The 19370-nt window shown below is 44.7% G+C and overlaps 1 protein-coding gene across 5 annotated transcripts in view; it reads right to left on the reverse strand.

The window, feature by feature from the left end:
• Positions 1 to 17893, reverse strand: part of SCAI (suppressor of cancer cell invasion) — a 94735-nt gene extending 76842 nt beyond the window's left edge. For all 5 annotated transcript variants that reach the window (XR_008442614.1, XR_008442615.1, XM_054007347.1 and 2 more), the window contains exons 1-2: positions 17562 to 17893; positions 16263 to 16307 (exon numbers count right to left, since the gene is read on the reverse strand). Coding sequence is in view for 3 of the 5 variants with exons in the window: in XM_054007347.1 (XP_053863322.1) it covers positions 16263 to 16307; positions 17562 to 17614 (98 nt within the window). In the remaining 2 variants the exon portion in view is untranslated. The remainder of the gene's footprint in view (positions 1 to 16262; positions 16308 to 17561) is intronic.
• Positions 17894 to 19370: the final 1477 nt, after the last annotated feature.

Here is a 19370-nt window from a genome sequence, read left to right on the forward strand (position 1 = left end):
CACAGAGATGAACCCAAAGAAGGAATGCTTGAGAGAAGACACACACGGAAGACAGGAATTTATAGATTAGGGGGGGCATTACCTGAAAGACTGCTTTTTCTAACTTATTAATCCTCTCAAAATATTTTATTTTTCTAGACCAGAAATATGCATGAGACAGTTCAAATTAACCAACAGAGAAAACACTTTGCAAGCCTCAAAAAGCTAAAGGGAAAGTCACAAGGTAGCACACTCTTCTGCAGTGCTTGATATTTTGTGGATAGTGCAGCCCCAGTGCTTTTTCCCCTAACCTGGGGTTTATTATGTCAGAATGGTTCATCTTTTGCAGCTGCCTGGCTTGAGGTGGTATTTCATATGCCACTTATTGAACTTCGCACTTTTTAAAGGCCACTTTAATTAGAAGATGAAATACTGAATATCAGCCTAGTCATGAACATGAAATTTACTATGACAAAAGAGAACTGATCAATGTGACCCCTTGAAGCTTCTTTGGCTAAAATTAGAAAAAAAGTGTCTGTATTTTATTTCAGGCTCCAGCAGTTTCGATTACTGAACTTTTGGTGTTGTCCCTTGATAACCAGCAGGCAACCTTTAGAGCAAATCATGGATGCAAATCTAGTCTCCTGTGCATGAAGGATACTCTCCACATGGAAAGAGGGCTTTTCCTGTCTGCACTTCACCCCAAAAGGTTAGCAAACTGGCATAAAATAAGCAAAATCAAGCAGTGAAACCAGACTAGTTTGGCTGTATTGATTAGTCTTTGCCATAAGGAGAGCAGTGCTTGCATTGCTGACACACAGGATTGCATACAACAGTAATCACCTTATTTATCAGATGTCCTGGCTCTCAGGAATTTTAAAGTTCATTGTTGCAACAAACCTAAGAGAAACTTATCTTGAGTTGCTCAAGCTTTTCAGAAGAAGCTCAGATTAAAATTCTGATATTGAGCTGGAAAAATAACCCTGTGGGAAGAAATGTGATCAGAGTGCAAGACTGGAGTCTTGACTCCCAGTTTTAAGAACAGCGCTACCATAAATTTGCTGGACCACCTTGCCTGAGTCATGCCCATCTGTGCCACAGCAGACCATTGCACAGTTTAACAGTTATTCTAACATCTCATTCAGTTCTTATCCCTATATACATGCACAAGCTCAGAACAGAAAGAGGACACCTTTATTTATTTATTTTTAAGAAACAAGGAGATCGGGGGAGAGAAGGGAGGAGAAAAAACTGCTCTGCTTCCCAACAACCAAAATATTTGAGACCATCCTGCTGGTATAAGTCTCCTTGCTTGGACTCTCACAAGAAGGGGGAAAACACAAAATTAAATTGCTCTCCGTGTAGATTAACAGGAAGGGTATAATCATCATCACTAGGTTTTTGGGGAACCTCTCTCAGAGTCCTAATAACCTTGAGTCACACACACTCCTTATAATACCACTGCAGCTTTCTTTTTCCTCACTCCTTTCATTCTGACATTTGTCTTTCCTGCCAATGCTGGCTTGGAAAGATAGAGATCTCCGATACCATCGGAGAGCCTGACCCCACCTTTGAAATCTCATTAGCAACTTAAAAACTTACGGGGGGGAGGGGGGGGGAAGAGGAAAAAAAAAAAAAAAAAAAAGTCAGCTCTTGATCACCCATCCCTGTCCCAGCTGAACACACCAAAATCCATCCTCCTCATCCCTCAGGCACCCTGTAACCTGGGAGATCATCTTTACTCACTGCCCTTTGCATCTAGGCCAGATCCAAGTGCTGCCTCTTCTGCCTCCAGAAGATTTATAAAATCCACAACTAAGACAGGTTCTCAACAACTCCCATCTCAATTACTGCAACCTCCCACTTTCTGACTTTCAACCCACACCAACTCTCCCAGAGCCAATTACAAATACAGTTGCTAAAACAATCTTCCTTCCCCATTGTTCTGTTTTCCTCCCTATAAATCCCTCCACTGCCTCTCCCTTCAAACTCAAGATTTCCCTCTGCTCCTTCAAGATCCTCCACCATTCTGCCCCCCCACTTACTTTTTCAGTTGTGTCATGGCACTACCCCAAGTCACTCCACCACATCGACACATGGCGTGGACATCCATTTGCTTCTCCCACAAACATCAGTGCTTTCTTTCACTGTGCTCATTAAGTAGGGGATGCCCTCTCTGTACCAGTCCCTAGAGCCACTATCCTCTCCCTCTCTAGACCCACTTCCATCATGTCACCTACAATAAATTACTTAACCCGGAAGCACTGCTTGAAGCATCAGAGATAGTTGTTTATTTATTAAGTTCTGATTGTTTGGCTCCATGAAACTGTGCATCTGCTACATGTGTAACAATACCCTTGAACTCCCACTCTCCTTCTAGAGTTTTTAGAATGATACGAGTTAGTGTGACAAATTATATTGCAAACTAGTAGCTGAAAGCCCATGCTGCCACATGGATGGAATTCATAAAGTCATCCGTGTAAAAGAACTGAACATGGCTGAGAACTTAAAAACTGGATGCTAACAGACCACGAATCCCAGTGATGACTGAACCTGGTGATGATCCATGGCAATAGTTTTATGGTAAGCATGAACAAGGGTGGGAAAGGGTGTGTGTTATGCTGGGAGACTTGTGTTAATTTGAGTGGCAAACTATGGGTATGTGCTGCACTGAGGAGCTGTATGTGTTGGGTTTATTGTGTGCACTAGTTGTGGTTTTTGTGTCTGGAGGGACACATGGAGAGATTTGCGTGGATGGCATTTGGGCAAAGTAATTCACCATATATGCAGTCTCATACAACCAATTAAGTGTTGCATTCTAATTAGCTGTAGAGTAAGGGTGGTGATTGGCAGAGTTACCTCTGATATCACAGCATGCTAAAACTCCTGCACACATACATGCTTTACTGTTTAATTACATAGGCGTAATTCACAAACTCAAAATGGCAGAGAACTTAAAAAGCTGGATGGTAACAAACCATGTAATCCAGTGATGATGCAACTTGGTGATATTTTGTACAAGGGCAGCTTTAGCGGGGGTTCACAGGTACAAGTGCACCTACAGAAACTCCACAGCGGCAGCTCCCATCCCCCATGGGGCCACACCCAGCTCCTCATTCTCAGTGCTTCAACTTGGAGGCACCACCACTCACAGCAGCACCCTCCACCCACACACTGCCACTAATTCCGGCCCAGTGTGGAGGGGAGACAGCTGGAGATCAAGTCCTCCCCCACACTGAACTCTCAGTGGTGGCTTCTCACAGGGCTGGACCCAGCTCCCCACAATGGGCACTGTGACCTGGTGCATGGGCTCACAGCACTAAAGTTTTGCCCAGCCACCCCTCCAATCAAGTGCACCAGGTTGCAATACCCACACTGGGGAGCCAGCCCCATGTGACCAGAGCCACTGCTACAGGATGAATGTGGGGTGGGCTCATTCTCCAGCCCCCCACCCTGCCCCAAGCCAGTATTAAACCTGCAGCGACAAGGCGAAGTGTGCTGCTGTGGGTTGTCTATGCCCCTACGTTGGGGCAAGGAGGCAGCATCAGCATGCACCCATTGAATTGGGAGGCTACATCCCTTCCCCCAAAAACACACTTTGCAGATGGTTTGTGCCAATGCTAAAAATATATATATATATCCATCCAGCAGGGAGTAATTTTATTCCAGACGTTAAGAGGCAAGCCAACAAATAAAGCACGTCAAGTATGGTACAGTTACAAAGAGATCCATGAATTTTCTTTTTTATTTGTAGTAACAGCCGTGTTAGTCTGTATCCGCAAAAAGAAGAACAAGTACTCCTGTTCTTTTTTATTTGTTATTTCAGGGTGTTTAATAGCAGTCAGCACCAAGCATTAATAGGCACATCTTATCCCAAAACCACTGCTCGCCTTTGAACATCAAAATGAAATAACCTAGCCAGAGCCCAGGCTTCAGAGGTATTTCTTTGTTTATGCAGTGTACAAATAATAACCCTGAGTATGATTTTTAGAAGAAAAAGTGGATGAGCTGTTAATTCTATTTGCTTTATAATGTTCAAAGCACATTCTTTCTGCTTGTCATTTCCTCTATGACTTGCTTTTTGAGCTTTCAAACAGGTATTAAAAGGAGTGTTCGGGGTAGAGTGGGAAGAGAACAGGATTGTGGTTGTACCAGAGTTATCTGTGGATACATTCCATTTTGGCTTAAAAATAGTGCCAGCTCACCGAGGAAGCAATCTATTAAAGAGATAATTTCTAGTCAAATTACTTACTCTAAAGAGTAACAGGGGCAGTAATGGATTTCTTTGGCCAAAGTAAAAAGATCTAGCAGGTGTTTAAAGGGGGAAGGGGTGGGAGACAGTAAAGGGCTACAAGATAAAGCAAGAATAATCTTACCTTGAGGACATGAAGTTAAAACCTTCCAGATCTATGCAGTTCCAGCATGTGAAAGAGCAATTAAACCAAAAGCAATTACTACAGACAAAGCAAAGTTTAAATGGCTAGATAGAAGGAAATAAGTCAGATACCAGAATACCTTGAAGACTTAACAGTAAATTTGTATTGTTTTAAGACCACAAAAATTAATACTAATTGCCATCTCTGCACTCCCTTTGATCTCTGAGCAGGAACAATATAATGGCAGCCTCCCCATTACACACACAAATTAGTTCTATGCTACTTAAATGTGTGTGTTGTAGGTCCAAGGTATGGTTGTGAAATACATAAAGGACACTTTTACACACAAATCTTGCTGTTAACTGAATGTATGAGCTCTAAGGTTACTGGAATACTGTATTATATGCTCACTGGTCATTTTTAAAGAGGAGGCACTTTGTAGTTCCTCATTTCACACCATTCTAGACTCTAGAAAGACTTAGGGAGGGGGAATAGCCCATCCTACAAGGATCACAAATTAGTTTCCAGGAATGACCTAATTCCAAGTAAAAAAAAATAAGGTAAGGAAGGTCTAGAACAAGCTAAAGCACCTCAGGGTATAGTCTTAACTATGAGTCAGACACCTCTGTAATTCAGCATTGCCCCACAGAATTTGAGCAAGTAAGAGCAAAGGAAGCATAATCAGAAACTCATTTTCCTTTTTACAGTAGCTAATTTGATTCCCCGCATATTCAGATGCTTCAAAATATTACAATATGCTTTCAGAACTCAATGCTAACCATGAGGTTGTTTGGAAGCTCAGCACACTGGAATTTTAAGAGGCAAGGGAGTTAAGTACAGGTTTAAAAATAGCCACGAAAACTCCACGTCTTCCAGTTCTCTCTCTTGACTACATCCCTATCAACCCTCATTTAACAGTCATTAAAAACATGCATGATTGGTGTTCTGATTATGCCAAGGTTTTGATATGTAGCTTTAAGCCATTCCAAAAGAGATTTAAAAAAAAAAAAAAGCAGCAGCCATGCAACAGGCATTCATCTCTCCTTAGCCGCAGCTTGACTCCATCACAAGTAGTGGCACATCACACTGATTTATAGTTTTGGGGAAAACAAATGAGACATTGGCCATCTAATCCCTATTCATATACTAACAATACAGTAATGGCCTCTCACTACCTAACAGATATTCAGGCCATTCTTTCTTAAACATTTGACTACATCCTGTCCCCTTCCCTCCCCCAGAACAGAAACCTACATCCATGCTCTTTCAAATATATTTTATTTCTTGTCACCTGAACGAAATTGTAACAAAAAAGTTGGTTACCTGGAGATTTGTGAGCCTCAGTTTCACTACATTTATTCAATGTAAGTGACCAATAGGAAGACAAGAATATTTATTTATTTTGACAGCATCATCTTTTCACTCCTAGTACACTGGAATCAGAATTGGCCAAAAAGATAAAATTACAGACACCATTCATATATAATCTCCTTTCAAATAATTTTAAACTCATGAATTACTTTAGTGTATGGTAACAGTTGGACCCAAATAGTCTCAAAAACAGATTACAAATCTGTGTTTCTACTAATCCCGTGTTTATTAACTCAGTTCTTAAGACCAATGATATTTACACAACATGGGGAAGATCAAGCAAGTGAGAATTACAGTCTCTAAGTTTATGATTTGACTTTAAAACAAAACCGTATCAGGAAATCAGTTTCATGGGATGCACTTGGCCTTTATTTCTTCTGGATACAGATGTTCTCACTTCCTACGTATTGTTCTCTACCATTTTAAATGATAGTTGCAGGGGCACGGGATCACCTTCTTTTTGTTGTTTTTTTAATCTTTACATGATTAGACAGGGAATTTCTCCTAGTCTTTTTAATATAGAAATTGAATTTCACAACACTCATTTAACTCGAGTGCTTTGTTATTTAAGAAGAATTTCAGTATAGGTTCTAGGTTAGTAGAGCATGGAGTATTTCGAGAGCTCAGCTAGAACTGCATCTGAACTGAATGGGTTAGAATATACTTGTAGATTGCTCTGTTACCCTGTCCTGTTTAAAACTAATGGATGAAGGCACTGAGCAGGAATCTGTGGAGTGGATCATTTACAGTATTTGACCCAAAGTAAACAAGTAAATGTAAGCCAATCAAATCTGATTGGGAAGAATACAGCAGAGAAGGATATGCATAAAGTCTGCAAAAAGGGGGGAGGGGAGGGGAAAACACATCAGGAAACAACAAAATGGCAAATGAATTTAAAAAAAAAAAAAAAATCATCCACGAAAAGTTCCTTTAGGTGTGTCATGTAGTCCACAGGAAAAAGACAACAGGTATCGTATATAGAGTGGTTATAAACAAATCAGTGTCCGTATGAAATTTTAGTTTGTACTGACTTTGCTAGTGCTTTTTATGTAGCCTGTTGAAAACTAGGCAAATATCTAGATAAATTGATGTACTCCCTGGAAGACCTCTACATACCGCTGGTGGAGAACCACTGCTATAGTGGACTTATGGCAAGGCCCATCGAGCAACCACTGTGCACAAATGCAAGGAGGTGTCTAGTTCCTCCTTTCCAGGGATCACACTCCTTGTCAAAACACCAATGCTTAAATTGTAAACAGGCCCTGCCATGGGACTGGGAAGTGGAGAGCCTCCTGGAGGAAAGTAAGGCATGGATAACCTGGTTGTAATAGCCCTCATTCTACAATAGGGGTCAACAACCTTTCAGAAGTGGGGGGCCGAGTCTTCATTTATTCACTCTAATTTAAGGTTTCGCGTGCCAGTAATACATTTTAACGTTTTTTAGAAGGTCTCTTTCTACAAGTCTAATATATAACTAAACTATTGTTGTATGTAAAGTAAACAAGGTTTTTAAAATGTTTAAGAAGCTTCATTTAAAATTAAATTAAAATGCAGACCCCCCGGACCGGTGGCCAGGACCTGGGCAGTGTGAGTGCCACTGAAAAAAATCAGTTCATGGGCCACCTCTGGCACACATGCCATAGGTTGCCTACCCCTGTTCTACAAGATGCTTCATTCAAAGAGCCATGCTAAATGCGGAGATCCTGGTATCCTCTGTGACGAGCGTGTGGGGGACACTAGTGGAAAGAAAGGTTGCAGGGAAGCCATTGCTACGAAATCAGAAAATAAGGCCTTTGCAGACTCTCCAGAGCACTAACAACCTCATGGGCTATTTTAATTTGTACTGTTTAGCAACAGGATTTGTGGAAAGGCAAACAAGAGAATCCTAACCAGAGTAGGAGACAGTCCATTCCCAATGGTGTCGGGTCCTTTGCATTTGAGAAAGCTTTTGCATACTTTGTGATCAAAGTTCATTGTGAATAAACCTATTTGAGGGCAGCTGAATCTTTGTGAAGTCACCTCCAAAGCTTTCAGTTCCTACTCCATCTTGGCAGGAAGAACACCATTTTTAAGCTGGAAGTTTAAGTGGCACTGAAATTTCTTGGAGCCCCAAGAATGCTATATTCAAGTCAGATTCCAGTCCCTACTCCCTGTAACTTAACCCTGGGCTATCAAAGTCTTAGTTTCTCATATATTTTAAGCTGCTAGACCCAGAGGAATCCATTTCCCCTGCAATACATCTCTCCTACATGACATAACTGAGAAATGCTCAGAACCTCATGGGGCTGGTTTTACCCAATGCAGACATAGGCAAGAAAATCATACACTTACCTTTTTTGGTGACAAGACTGCCACTGAAATGGTTACTGGAGAGGTTGTTGTTATAATTACTGCTATCTAGTATTGTAATCATTATTTTGCCTTAGTCACAGACACGGAAAATTGTATGTGTGATCTTACAAGAGGATACATTTCAAATTAGCTACAATTTCCATGTGCAATGCAAAACGATAAGATTTGCCATGAAGGGAGCAGAAAGAGGAACTCTGCCTTTAGACCTGGTTGGTTTTAAAGTCACTTTCCAGGGCTGATGGGGGCAGGGGAGAACCAGGACCCCAAGCTCTGGGGGTCCCCTCAAATATCTATAACTGTGTAAGTAAAGTGAAATGGGAGGGGTGAGGCCCCAGTGAATATGATGTACTGGAGCCTCAAATTTCTCTCTGCAGGCCTGCTCCTTCCTCCTCTGGTTTGAAGAGACGAGGATGAGATGCAGACACCTGCCAATGCATTATAGGAAAGGTGTCTCAATTATTATTGCTTCCAGGAACCTCTCACTCCACCAGTCATCCCTCCCCCTACACCCTCTAGTGAGAGGAACACTCCTCTATTGAACATGAAATCCTCCTTGAGAGACTTGGTGTAAAGACTTTGCCTCCCCTCCAGCCCCAGGAAATATATTTTGTGGTAGACTAGAGACAGTGGCAAAAAGGGAGTGTATGTTAATGATCAGAGGATAAAGCTAACACGGTTCAGTACAGTGAGGACTGATTTACATCAAAGCAATGTAAGTCACAGATTTAAATGCTGATTTCATGTTTTACATTTGTACTGTTATTTTCCCAAACAAAGGGCATTTTCATTAAAAACATGTTGATTTACAACTAAATACAGCTTTTACACTAAGTTTGTTCTACAGATAGTATCTACCGGTATATATTCAAGCAATTATGTAGCTTAACTTACATTTATTCAGATTCTTAGTTTTCACATTTTTATGATGTTAGAAAATGATGGATGTCTTATTTTCTACATTAATTTTTACTTGTGATGCATGTCGAGCTCTCTTTGGATAGTAATTAGAATCAATGAAAATACACAAAAACTTTTAATTATTTAAATAAACTACCTTAAATATGCTGCACATATAGAAAAGGTTTATCAAAACAAGCTTTGTATTTAAAATTACCTGATATAGTAATACTTGCTTTTGTTTATCTGTAGTGAATTGAACTGATTCTTCCTGGTCACCATGTCCTTCTAGATTTTAGAACAGTTCAATATCCCCAGTTCTGCCCCAACCAATTGTGTGACCTGGAGTCATTTCTCGGTCTCATTTTCCCTGTCTATAAGATGGTGATAGTAATCACCTACCTCACAAAAAGGTAGCAAGGATAATACATCAGTGCAAGTAAGGCTCGCTGCACTTCTGTAACGTTGCATCCAAGGAACACAACATCATCGAACAACTTATAACCATCAGCCATGGGTAATACAAGATGCTTGATATGCTGATTTTCTTCGTTACTATAATCAGAAATGCCAAGTTAACTGTTTAATACATCAGAGTGTTATACAACTGTACCTAGAATGTGGAAAACAGCACACATGGATAAAACAAACAGTCACTGAGAAGCTAGTACAAGCGTGAATCTGTCCAAGCAGCTTTAATCATTCTGAGCCCATTATGCTGTACTTTAGGTTATTAATAGTACATTCACATTTACCTATTTCTAAAAAAAGCATTCTGCAAGAAGATCCAAATGAGAATTCAGCTTTTCTATTTAAAAAGAGGAAAAAAAAAAAAAAATCTTACTGGCCAGGTCATTCTGAACACCAACTGCCTCCCCGGGCTATTTCATCACAAGTGTTCCATTTAAATCCGCGCGCAAGCATCAGAGCTCTCCTGCTTCACAAGTAAACATGAGCTCAAGTTTCCAGAAAAACACCCAAGAGACAGTGTCTTGAAGAATGCAAGACTCACCCTTAGCAGGTGGAGGCTCTCACCTGTGCAGCACATGCTGGTTTGTTTATTTTGCTATAACTCAAGACCTGCCAGAAACTGCATGAGCATGGCTCCTTTCTAAATTTCTTCCCTTTCTCACTCACTGAAGAGGGCTGTCAAGAGGACCTGCAGCACCCCCTCCAACATGACACTTTGCATCACATTCCCACCCCAGAGCTGATTCTAACCAAGATCCAGCATCCCCACAGCTCACTCACCTGATCTTATTTGTCCCAAGATAAGTTGTGGCTGGGCCTAATTTGCCTCTTATGGGTTTTCATATTTTAATTAATCTAATTTCAAGAATGGAGAGTCAGCTCTAGAATTTCAGCCTCAACTAAGTCTCCACACCCTGGCCTGTTGGAAGTCAGGTCCTTTCTGGACTGGTTTTCCTCTAGAACGAAATTAAATTGCCCACAACACTACATCCTCTCGCTTCCCATGCAAGGATTTAGCCAGCTCCCTCCCATACACACTCTCTTCCTTGCATTGCTGCCTCTGGCAATTTGTTCCACATTAGTCCAGACTGTGCACTCCATGCTCTCCCATTCACTGCAGCTCATGACCCCTTTTCTATCTTGAATACAAGAGGCAAAGTCCAAAGATGTCCCCACAGCAGGTCCCCTGCTCTTCCCTCATACCAAATTAATTACCAGCATGTTAATAAAAATAAATCAGTCACTGAAGCAGCCAGCTTCTGGATCAGAGGCCTAGGAAGCCTCAGTGGATGGTTCAAAGGAGATCTGGGCTTTTAAAATACATTGATTTAGGATGTTCTTACTGAAAATGGTTGGAAAGGAGTGTGCTGCCCTGTCACCAGCAATTTGATCACAAGTATTGTAAGTGCCATACCACATCCAATGCTGCACTATGTTAGTAATTTAAGTTACATCCTAATATCTTTAGGACAGGAACCATCTCATGTGTTCATGCAGCATCTAATGCAACAAGGTGCCAACCCATGACTGGCGCTCTTAGGCTCTACTGTATTACCAATAATCATAAATGCTAACTTAGGATGCTGGCAAGTGAAAAAAAGAAAAGAATGTCTGAACAATCTAATCTGCGAAAAACCAACACCATCCTCTGTTGAAGACTGATGTGCCAAGGTATTTACATTTCACAAACTCAACTATTCTGTGGTTTTTTGCAGCCAAGTGTCAGTAGTGAATTTTGCCACATACTCAAGAAAACACACAAGCCACAAGATCACAGCAGTAGTCTTAAACAAACTACTATTCTGCTCAGGTCTGGAGCACTCCATGAAACCAGGGAGTGAAGGGGAAACAGGCTAGAAGGCAGACAGGTGGCTGAAGTACAGCAAGGGTTGAGTACGTTAAAGTGACAAACCACCAAAATGCAGCCTTAGAGCTCAATACAGTCCATGGGACTTTATGGACAGTCTCTACAGCCTAAACAGCACGCCCAGTTCAACCCACACAGGCAAGCAGAGCTAGAGCAAGACAAATCGGATCTCAGATCTCTCCCTCCGCATTAGAGATGGGGGGGAGGGGTCACAGTCAGTTCTATTTTATGCACATTAGGTGGCAAGTTGCCAACAACTGTTAGGTGAGCCAATTCTGGGCCCCTTGAACTAAGCCATCACCTAAAGCAGTGTGGAAAAGCACATGCCTCTCACATGAGCCAAGTTCCTGGAAAGCATCTGAGTTACAGGATAGGTTTTTTTGCTTCCTCAGAAAGCTACTGACGGTTTAACCCTTTGATATACAGACACCAATTCAATCCAGAGACGCTGCTATAATACCACATAATGCTAATGCTGCTTAGATCATTAGGAAATGTACTCACAGCAAGTTGGATTATTGCCTAGATAGCCCAAGTGGGACATCAGGCCAGCTCCTGAACTAGAGGGCAGTAATCATATCATCCTACATCTTGTTAGCATTCTCAGCAAGGGTGTTGGTGGCTGCCTTCCAACTGGAACTGTACTCCATTAAGACAGGAGAAGACAGTACAAGCTCAAAGAGAGCCATCAGATTGGTTTGCTGCCCTCCCTCCAGGTCAGAGAGAAGAGAAAGTAATGCATGAGAATCATGTGCAGAGTATATCAGTGTCCTGGAGATTCACTCTCCAGATCAAATCATTTCTAGACCAATTCTTTACCGCCAAGCAGGGAAATCCTTATGATTGCAGAAGCTGGAGCACAGGGAAGGTTTAATTACATCACGAAATTCAGTGTCTGGTCTTTGTTCTATTACAATAACAGTAATAATTAACAAGACTTCAAAATAGAGTCTCCCCACTGAGACTTTTTGGGATCACATTCTTCCCTTTCTGCCCAACATCCTGCGGGAACCAGACTGAATCCAATTACAGGACCCTACTGGGCTCCCTTGGCATATGTAAATAGCTAGGTAATGTTTATGTAGGCAGCTAATTAGCACACTTTATGGAAGCAGACCTCTGCGTGACCCTCTGTGCTTCTCCCACACACACACTCAGACCATCCTTTTATGCTGCCCCCTTGTGCCAGAACAAGTAGGCTAAGGACAGAGAAGTACAGTGGGTTGCTTATACTGGACACCCCCAGAGTGGAGCTTGCATACTCATGGCAAGTAACCTATGAGGAGTCTGGGGGCACCTTAAAGGCTAACAGATTTATTTGGGCATAAGCTTTCCTGGGTAAAAAACCCACTTCTTCAGATGCAATGCAGTGGGTTTTTTACCCACGAAAGCTTATGCCCAAATAAATCTGTTAGCCTTTTAGGTGCCACCGGACTCCTTGTTATTTTTGTGGATACAGACTAACATGGCTACCCCTCTTATACAAGTAACCTTTGTTACAGACTCAAGACCTGATTTCTGCAACAATCATGATTTCCAGAGAAATGAATAGGGGGAGTTTTGCCTGCACAGCCCTGATTTCCTTCCATCAGTGTTTTCTCTAGGGCACTGCGAAGAGTGCCACACCACATCCACAATACAGCTTTTTGATTTTACTTCACTGTTCATTTTAAAGTACAACATTAGACAGTGGTTAATTTTAAACATTTGCGAACTAGCCTCCTCTCAGGAGATTTCAGACTCTTTCATACTGGAATTCCTCTCCCACTGCCTCATGTCCCCAAGCATAACAGATGAGCCAGCAAAATGATGAATCCAGATTATCAAATTCATACCACACACAGAGTACGATTCTCCTCTTTTACTCTAGAGGAAGTCACAATTCCATTAAAGTCAGTGGAACTAAACCAGTGTAAAAGTGGTGTACAGTGCGAGCAGAAGTCGTGCCGCGGTGACCCCCAATCATAGACCAGAGCCCCACTAGCAAGACAAAAATTGCAGTTTGGTATGCATGGAGATCATCACTCTTAAGTGTCTAACATTTCAATGGTACATTTATATAGCACAGCCCTCTGGCCAAGAGTTATTTTTCCAATGCTGTTTTTCAGACAAAGTGTTTTTAGAACTGAAACAGGTTGCAAACTCCTTAGCTCAGGGACTCTGTCTCCCTATTTGTCTGTAAAGCACTTGGCAAACTTTGGATGCTTTATAAATAATAGCAATGTAGAAACAGACAACATAATTCAAATACGGTACCCATTTCTCCCTTCAACTGCTATAGGCTTATATCATTGTTATATTATATATCATTATATCAATATAGATCTGACCTTTCACGTGAGGTGTTGGGAACATGAACAGGGTGTCATTATCTTCACATGTCTCTACAGTTACATCTTAACCAAGTTAGTTGTCTTGGTGAGGGAAGGGAGGAAGGCTTCCCATATTTAGTTGGGAAATTGATTTTCAGTAGAATTCCAGCAGTTTCCAGCAAAGACCAATATTACAATAGCTGGTTTTCTCTGTAACACAATTTGAGAGACAAAACTTTCAGATTCTCCTTTCTTCACAAATGGTTTCTGTAAAAAGATCCTCGTTTTCTGTAGTGTAGTAGCTGGCTGCTGTAGTTGTGTATCCTGTCTGCATTATTTTGGCAGCCCTGACTGATAGAGAATGATGCTCTTGCTTGTCATTAAGTGACTCAATGTTTGTTCCAATTAAAATAAAATACTGCTTGGCTTACAAAGTCTCCCCAAACCATTCAAAGAGTGGGGGCAGGCCAGGAAGGAGCGGGCCGATTAATCTCAGATTAAAATTAAATGTCTTTTTCCACAAATCTAATCTACAGTCAGGTGTGATGCTAAGGTTCCTAATCACTTACGCATTCAATGGACTGAGCAATGAAAGTTACAACTCTGATGCAACTGTGTTCATGTAAGGTCAGTAAATGCACTCAAGAGTAGCTGCTTCTGTAAACCATTGTGCCTGTCTCTACACTAGGATATGTTTGCTAAAATTCCTCATGACTGCCATTACCATTTCAGCTTTGTTGCTGGTAGCACTGGTGAGAGAGACAGTGCAGACAGGGCGTTCCTGGGAACGCAGAGGTTTTAATTGCTATATTGTTTAACCAAGCACAGAGCAGGCCTACATGGCAAGGCATTTAGAATGCCAGCAGCTGTCTGCCCCCAATCTATAGGAGGGCTCCCACCAGTGGAACTGAAATTATGTTAACTACATTAGGAAATGTTTACTACATTTCCTTAGTGGAGACAAGTCCTAAGTATAAGACTCAAGTAAGAACTAGCCCCCAAAGCTTTTTACCACTGCAACTCAACAGACTTTGGTGGAGTAACTTCCTATTCTCAATGGCAGGAGATCAGAGTCAGACCCTTGGATCAATGGAGTTTGGACTGAGTCAAGTGTTCAGGATCAAGCCCTTCGTCACCACTATTCTTACAGTAAGGGAGAGAGAGAGAGAAGCAATAACATTGCACAACACAAAACTATTAACAAGCTTATTTATAAATATTTCTGTTTGTGAATAAAATTCTCAACCCATACGTGCAGCTTTTCCATCTCCCTTGCCCACCCAAATCTCTCTCCACACACTAAGGAAGTGAACTTTGCTGAACTGACTTTGTCCATCTGTACTGCCTAGCCCCAAAACCCATTGGGCATCCTTATCAACTGATGAAAATGGAATTCGTTTTAATAGCCCTTAAGGCACAGCAGTACTGCAGGAGTTCAAAGCATGAACAGCAGACACAGGAGAAGAAAGCAAGTAAGGGGCCCCTAAAATTTTTCCATAGGGTGGCCCACACCTTAGTAGAGACACTGTCTCTAAGACACCTCCCTTCCAATTCACTGTGGCACAAACTATCTGCTCTGCTACTTGCCTTCACATGACATTCCTGGGAGATCCAAAGCAGCTACTTGCATATAAAAAATTAGGAAATTATTTGTGGCCTCTTTTAATGTAATTTAGCAGATGGAAAAGGAAATGGGCCAGCACCACTCACTCTATAATAATCAGTCTGGAGACAGCAGGAATAAAATATTTACACACAAAGATCTCATGCATGTCAGTATTCGGACTGTTGTGTATGTTTCCCATTGTCAAACCTTCCCCCCTACAAAACACTAACACTTTTAGACTCCTGCTGTCAGAGGCTGTAACAAAGCAGAAACCATCAAGTGAAAAGAGCCATGAAGCCCACACTGAACCAGACAGAATCTGTAGAATATTCCAGACTAATAACAGAATCCCCTTCCCTCTCCTCAGAAATTAAATGTTGAGAGCAAGGGAAAACCAGCCTCCAAAAAGGTGGCTAGGTGCACAGAACAAGGCAGCAGCAGAGATTTGCAGACATTTCTCTTCTCCTGAATAAACAGACACAGAAACTTGCATGCTAAATGCAAGCAAAGGAATCTCCCTATTGGCACCTCCAGAGATATATACATATGGAGTGGGAAAAAAAAACAACCCTGTTGCCTTTAGAATCACTTCTATGGTTCTTAGATACTCAAGATCTTCTCAAGCAAAGAATTGATTTTCTCCTATGTGTGTTTTTCTATCACCTGCACTAGGTACATACACTACAATGCACTATCTGCCTCGGTCTGCAGCTTTGACACCATTTTACAATCCCCCCACCCTCTCCTAGGAAATTCACAGACATGTCACTTGGCTAGGGGAAGCCAGGGTCTCATGAGCTAACAGAGCAGTTCATTTTTTGACTGCACACACTGGGACACAGCTCCCCTTGATTTCAATGTGCTTCGCTCCTGCTTACACCGACGGAGCGGAGACGGATCTTGGAGCAGGAGGCTCTGTAGAAGTGTCTGTGAGAGCAATGAGGCACAGTGTGGAACAAGGTCTATTTTGCCTACCCACAGAGTCAGCCATCAGCAAAGTAAAGGAGGGGGATGGGAAATCACCATCTTACCTGGATTTCCGTTTGCGAGAAGGCTTCTCCACCAGGCCTGTTGTTCTGGAGATGGGAAAGAGAAAGAAGGCAGTGACCCGGGGGGCCAGGGGAACGAGCACCAGGAAGGGCAGAAGGGGAACAGGCTCCAGGCAACACACTCCAGGGTGCGCCCTGCCCTCCCTGGCATCGTTCAGCACTGGGTAGGCTCTGAGCACGGTCCCGGTCCCCAGGAGCTCACGGAAGAGGGAGTCCAGGGGGACTGAGGAGGCCGGGGGGGGGGGACCGGGCAAGGCACAGGGAATAGGGCACCGCAGGGGGCCCTGCACAGGGCAGCGGGAGCTCGGGGCAGGAGGGACAGAGCAGGGGGTAAGAGTGGCGGGGGGCAGGTGGGGGGCCAGGCGGGGGTCCCGGGCCGTTATGGGGGGGAGAAGAGTCGGGGGTTACGGGGTGGGGGGGAGGCAGGGGTCCCGGGCCGTTACAGGGCGGGGGGGGAGGAGAGTCGGGGGTTACGGGGCGGGGGTCCCAAGCCGTTACGGGGGGGAGGAGAGTTGGGGGTTACGGGGCGGGGGGAAGGAGAGTTGGGGGTTACGGGGCGGGGGTCCCAAGCCGTTACGGGGGGGAGGAGAGTTGGGGGTTACGGGGGGAAGGAGAGTTGGGGGTCCCGGGGGGAAGGAGAGTTGGGGGTCCCGGGGGGAAGGAGAGTTGGGGGTCCCGGGGCGGGGGGGGAAGGAGAGTTGGGGGTCCCGAGCCGTTACGGGGGGGGAGGAGAGGCGGGGGTTACGGGGAGGGGGTCCCGGGCCGTTACGGGGGGGGAGGAGGAGAGGCGGGGGTTACGGGGCGGGGGGGCGGGGGTCCCGGGCCGTTGCGGGGGGGGGAAGGAGAGTTGGGGGTTACGGGGCGGGGGGGGAGGAGAGTTGGGGGTCCCGAGCCGTTGCGGGGGGGGGGGAAGGAGAGTTGGGGGTTACGGGGCGGCGGGGGTCCCGGGCCGTTGCGGGGGGGGAAGGAGAGTTGGGGGTTACGGGGGGGGAAGGAGAGTTGGGGGTTACGGGGCGGGGGGGGAGGAGAGTTGGGGGTCCCGAGCCGTTGCGGGGGGGGGGAAGGAGAGTTGGGGGTTACGGGGCGGCGGGGGTCCCGAGCCGTTGCGGGGGGGCGGGGGGAGGAGAGGCGGGGGCTACGGGGCGGGGGAGGGGAAGGAGAGGCGGGGGATACAGGGCGGGGGGCCATGCCGGGGGGGGCTTTACGCGCTTTTCCTGCCGCCGGGCCGGAGACGCCCCCCCCCCCCCCCGTGCGCGCGCACTCGCACTCGGCGCCCCTCACCTGGAGGCCGGGCCAGTGCGGGGCAGGCGCTGCCGGGCGGCTCCTCTCACCATCCGCGCCGCCTCCGCCAGCTCCGCGGCGAAGCTGCTCCTACCGCTAGCGCTGCCGCTCGGTGCCGGGGGAGCGCGGATGCCGCCTCACACTAGTCTGGGAGGCGGACTTGCCCCGCCCTTTGCAGGTTCTAATTGGCTCGTCGCTCGGCGAGGAGGCGACTCCGCTCTCTGACTGGCTGCAGCCCCAGTCACTCTCATGCCATCTCCCCAGCAGGATAGGTTGAAACCGCGAGTATGGCTCTTGCTGCTTAGATACGGACAGGGGCGGCTGTGCGGGAGGCAGGGGCGCCACCGTGTGGGGAGGGGAAGAACTGCACCTGGAGTCTGCCTACACCAGGGGGCTGCCTGATCCCTAGTGCCCAAGAAAGACTCACGCAACCAGCTGGATAATTTTATTTATGGTGTGCATAGTCGTCTAGCCAAGCGATGGCATCTTCCGTGGCATGATGCAGTTCTTTTAGGCCACCACTGCTAGTCAGCAGGCATTCATCGGCAATGTGCATTGTCTGTGTTGCCCACAGCTGCACAAAGGCTGTCACAACGGCCCCAGCGATGCTGGTTGGCTGCACAGAGATCTTACCCGCTCCGGAACCTCTTCAAATAGGGACCATTGGCGATGGGGCAGGTCAAAACCAGGAGGGCAAATTGTGGGGTCGGTGTTGAGGGACTGGTTGGGGATTATAACAGATATGCATTCCTCTCGCCAGAGTGTTTCCGCCCTAAAAGCCTGGCATGGCGGATGAGACCATAATGTGCAACGTGACAGCAAATGTTCAGCTGGTGGTTTTAAAAGGTCATTGTGCAACAGCAGGCTTGGGTTGGTGTGTACTTTCTCCAGTAACTTGCCAGTGGCAACCTCTCATCTGATATGAGGAGGAGCAATATTGCTCAGACCTGGAAGCCATGGGAGTGGAGTCAGACGCAGGGTGCCGGAGATAATATGCATGGCAGCATGTAACTGCATATCCACCAGTTTGGTGTGTGACGATCGATTCCAAACTGGTTTGTAGTACGAGGTAGCAAGAGCTGACGTCCGCGAAGTTGGAGCACAAGCACCCCATGACGAACCTGCCAATTTGCTAAGAAAATTATTGTGCATCTTAACTTTAGCTGCTGTCTTCTTCAGGTGGGCATGGTAACTCAGTGTGTGGTCTAAGGTCACGCCGAGATAAACTGGTTCTACTTCATGCTTCACCTTTTCACCATTCAGATAATTTTAAACATTCAGTTCTCGGGTTGCTCTGGCATGATGAAGATGGCACAAACTGGATACTGTTTTTATGACGCTTGTCAAATGCACAAATACAAACTGAGAAATTAGATTTTTCTCTGATCTCTGTTACATCAACCTAAAGCTTCAATCTCGCAATTGGATCCATGCAGGTAGATCCTGTACCCATGAGGAGACCCTTGGTCTACCCATCTGGAAATATCTGCAGGTTCAGGGCCTCAGATGTCCCATTAATAATAGGAGGAACACCATTTTCAGAAAGAAGCATGATTTTCAAGTTGACACTACCCAGTTAAGATGGGGCAGCATTACCACAGTGGATTTTAGCATTTTAATTGTCTTTACAGCAGGTCACATCAGTGCCTTGCACAGTATCCTCAGACAGCATTAACCTCTTACTCTCTAAGGCCCTAAAGATCAGGTCTGATTATCAGCCAGGCATTATAACATGGAATGTTACAGAGCAGTAGTTATGGTACATGTATCTTGAGAGCTACTGTTACCTGTTACATTAGATACGGGGCC

The sequence above is a fragment of the Malaclemys terrapin genome, chromosome 17 (assembly GCF_027887155.1).
Source record: "Malaclemys terrapin pileata isolate rMalTer1 chromosome 17, rMalTer1.hap1, whole genome shotgun sequence".
Classification (NCBI taxonomy): Eukaryota; Metazoa; Chordata; order Testudines; family Emydidae; genus Malaclemys; species Malaclemys terrapin.